This window comes from Brassica oleracea, chromosome C5 (genome assembly GCF_000695525.1).
Source record: "Brassica oleracea var. oleracea cultivar TO1000 chromosome C5, BOL, whole genome shotgun sequence".
NCBI classification, from domain to species: domain Eukaryota; kingdom Viridiplantae; phylum Streptophyta; class Magnoliopsida; order Brassicales; family Brassicaceae; genus Brassica; species Brassica oleracea.
Window position 1 is genome coordinate 4,218,357 of NC_027752.1, and position 2,911 is coordinate 4,221,267.

Here is a 2,911-nt window from a genome sequence, read left to right on the forward strand (position 1 = left end):
GTGATGATGAGAGATAACTTAAGGAAGAATCTGTTTACTTAACGCATTTAAGTTTTATGTTAAAAACTAAATTAAAAAAATGAGTGAAAATGTGTGATTTGAAACAAATTATAAGAAAAGTAGCTTAAACTACCATTTTCCTAATATATGTTTTTATGTTTACCTTAACCAAATTTATCCTTAGTTTTAAAGAGATAAATCCTACTATATATTATTAATTGAGAAGCCACCTAATTGACTTTTGATTATGTGTCTTTAATAGGTTAAGTTAAAAAAAATAGTTATAATTTGATTGGTTGTTAACATTTATTAGTTATTATTTTAATCAGATCTATAAAAATAAAAAAGACGACTCTAGAATTAATTAATACAAATTACCAAATAACACAAATGAGAAGACAAATAATGATTTATGGTAACTGATAGAATTAGAGAAAGAATATATATGTTTTATCAATTTCTTTATTTTTATGTATATTGCCACTTCTGTACAATTAATAATCCGTTTCTTTATTTTTTTCAGTTAGTTATATATATTTTGAAAATTCGTTGAAGATCACAAGTTAATGTATATTGCCACTTCTGCACTATTCAAGATATACACAATATATATTTTTTATTTTCAGGATTCCATTCTGCGCATTTTGATTGAACTTCACGAGAGTCGAAAAATTTAATATATTATCTTATGAAAGCTTTATGTTATTTTGAGATTTTTTATTACAAACTTATTATTTGTTTTGAGGATCGAATAACCTTCGATTGCTTTTATGCTTCTATGTTGTTTTCTTTATTTTGAGAACTATATTTTATTTATTTTATCCAATAATGATTTTGCTTTTTACTTTCACTAATCTACCGAAAGAAACAAATTTCAAGTGTTTTGACCTATCTTTTCGAAGTTTATTTACATCAAGAAGAGTTGTAGTCTTCAGTTTATCAAAAAAACATGTATAAGCATAGAGGTTGTCAAATAATTAACATGTATATCAATATCATGTCATAATAAACTCGAGTCATAGACTCTCTTGGTTATACAAATTAATCACTTATAATATCACAGTCGATAACATTTGAATTTAATTGAATTATAGCTTTAGTTTTTACGCATAGTTTTAGTTAAGGTACACTTTATTATACATAATTATAATATATACAAATAACAATCAAATAGATATCTAATTGAGCGCAAAGCGCGGGTTACTACCTAGTAAAGTTATTATGCATCAAAACTACGTGATAGTTTTTATTTTGTTGCATTCGTTATTACATCATAAAATATAAATTCAACACTTAAATCACTATTAGGAAGATGATGGCTTTATCTATCTAGGGAGTACAACAACATCTTAACGGAGCATTAGGGGAAGGAACTATACAAGCTCCCATTGAATATCCTTTCTCAGCACAATCAGTCATGCACATGTACAATGTGTAACTGTCCGTGCATAAACTTTTAGCGCAAAAAGTATATTTTACAAGTTCTTTTCCATGAACTTAGTCAAAGGGAATCTATTGGTCAAACTACGTAAAATTGACCAGATGTCAAACTATAAGATTGGAAAGTCAAAAAACAATTGATTACCTGCCGATGTGCAAATTCAAGTTCTTTCTCTTTGTTTTTAAATATTTGCACGTGTCCTCTTTTAACATAATCCACCGTTTGTAATTTGTATAGTTGTTTTTTGTTTGCTCTCCAATTAAACACAACGTAGAAAACCACATAAAACACAAAACGGAAATTGTGAACTATGTCTATAGTTATAAATGTTTCATATAGCTATATGTTTGACTGCAAAAAAAAAAAAAAAAAAAAAAATGGGGGAAAGCCACTCTGGTGTTGAACAAGAATTAGAGGCAGATGGAAACATCACCTCTACAGAGATCACTTCTTCGGAAAACAAAATAGAGGAAATAGTTACTGCTGTTGAATCAACACGAGAGGTGGCAGGAGATAATGTCACCACTCCAGAGCTCACTAACCAACCTGAAGATGATAGGAACGCTTGCGTTCCACACTCAAGGTCCCCTCAGTCTACTGGCCTCCCTCCAATAACTACTACTTCTCCAGAGATATCAGTTGATTCTCCAATAGCTGCTTTTGTTCCTTCGATTGGAGCCTGGGCCAAACCACTTGCTTTTACACCACCTGCAACTCCTCCAGCGCCTGCAACGCCAAGTGGTCTTGATCCGCAGTACCTCAACAATCTCCTTGACTCTTTTTGGCCAACGCTGACTGAAGGATTAGGGCCAAACCAGAAGGAAAAAAACCATCCAAGTGCTGTAAGAGAGTTTCCTCGTATGCCGGTTCAGAAGATTCCAGTTCCTGAGCTTAAAGGGGATGGAACACTAAGGTTTCCATGGGCAGCCAGAATGGACCCTGCTACCAGAAACCTCTATCGAGCAGCTAAGCCAACTTTTCGACTTGATGGAACACCTCAGGTAACTATTCCTTCTCAGGTGCTTCTCTTAGGACCAGAGAATAAAAATGAATATATCATTGGCCACTTTCATCGCTGCTCTCTCCCTCCTGGGGGTTTAATTCATGCTGTGGTGAATAGGCTGTGGGGTAGAACCTGTAGAATAGGTTGTCGTAAGTTGAGTGACTCCTCTTACATGTTTCATATACCTCATGACTCAACTCGACAATGGGTAATTCAGAGAGCTGTGTGGCATGTTGATGACTGTTTGTTATTTGTATCGCCTTGGAAATCAGTTAACTCATTTAAAATCCCTGAAGTATCAACAATCCCAGTGTGGGTAACTCTTAAAAATGTTCCGGATAGCTGTTACTCAAGATTGGGTCTCAGCCATGTAGCGTCTGGACTTGGTGAGCCTATGCAAACTCATAAACCTCGACTTGATCCGACTTGTTTGGGAGAAGCAAAGTTGTTGGTTGAAGTAGAACTTG

At 33.7% G+C, this 2,911-nt stretch overlaps 1 protein-coding gene across 1 annotated transcript; it reads left to right on the forward strand.

Annotated features, from left to right (window-relative positions):
• Positions 1-1,817: 1,817 nt before the first annotated feature.
• LOC106293561 lies at positions 1,818-2,899 on the forward strand. The gene is made up of 2 exons (XM_013729238.1): positions 1,818-2,442; positions 2,717-2,899. Exons 1-2 carry the CDS (start codon positions 1,819-1,821, stop codon positions 2,762-2,764), a joined length of 672 nt encoding a protein of 223 aa, XP_013584692.1. The 5' UTR covers position 1,818; the 3' UTR covers positions 2,765-2,899.
• The last annotated feature ends 12 nt before the right edge of the window (positions 2,900-2,911 follow it).

Excerpts from the sequence above, each read along its gene's own strand:
- LOC106293561 (XM_013729238.1), top strand. The coding sequence starts at position 1,819 with ATGGGGGAAAGCCACTCTGGTGTTGAACAAGAATTAGAGGCAGATGGA. Across the intron at positions 2,443-2,716 it reads GACTTGATGGAACACCTCAG|TTAACTCATTTAAAATCCCT; the intron begins GTAACTATTCCT and ends CTTGGAAATCAG.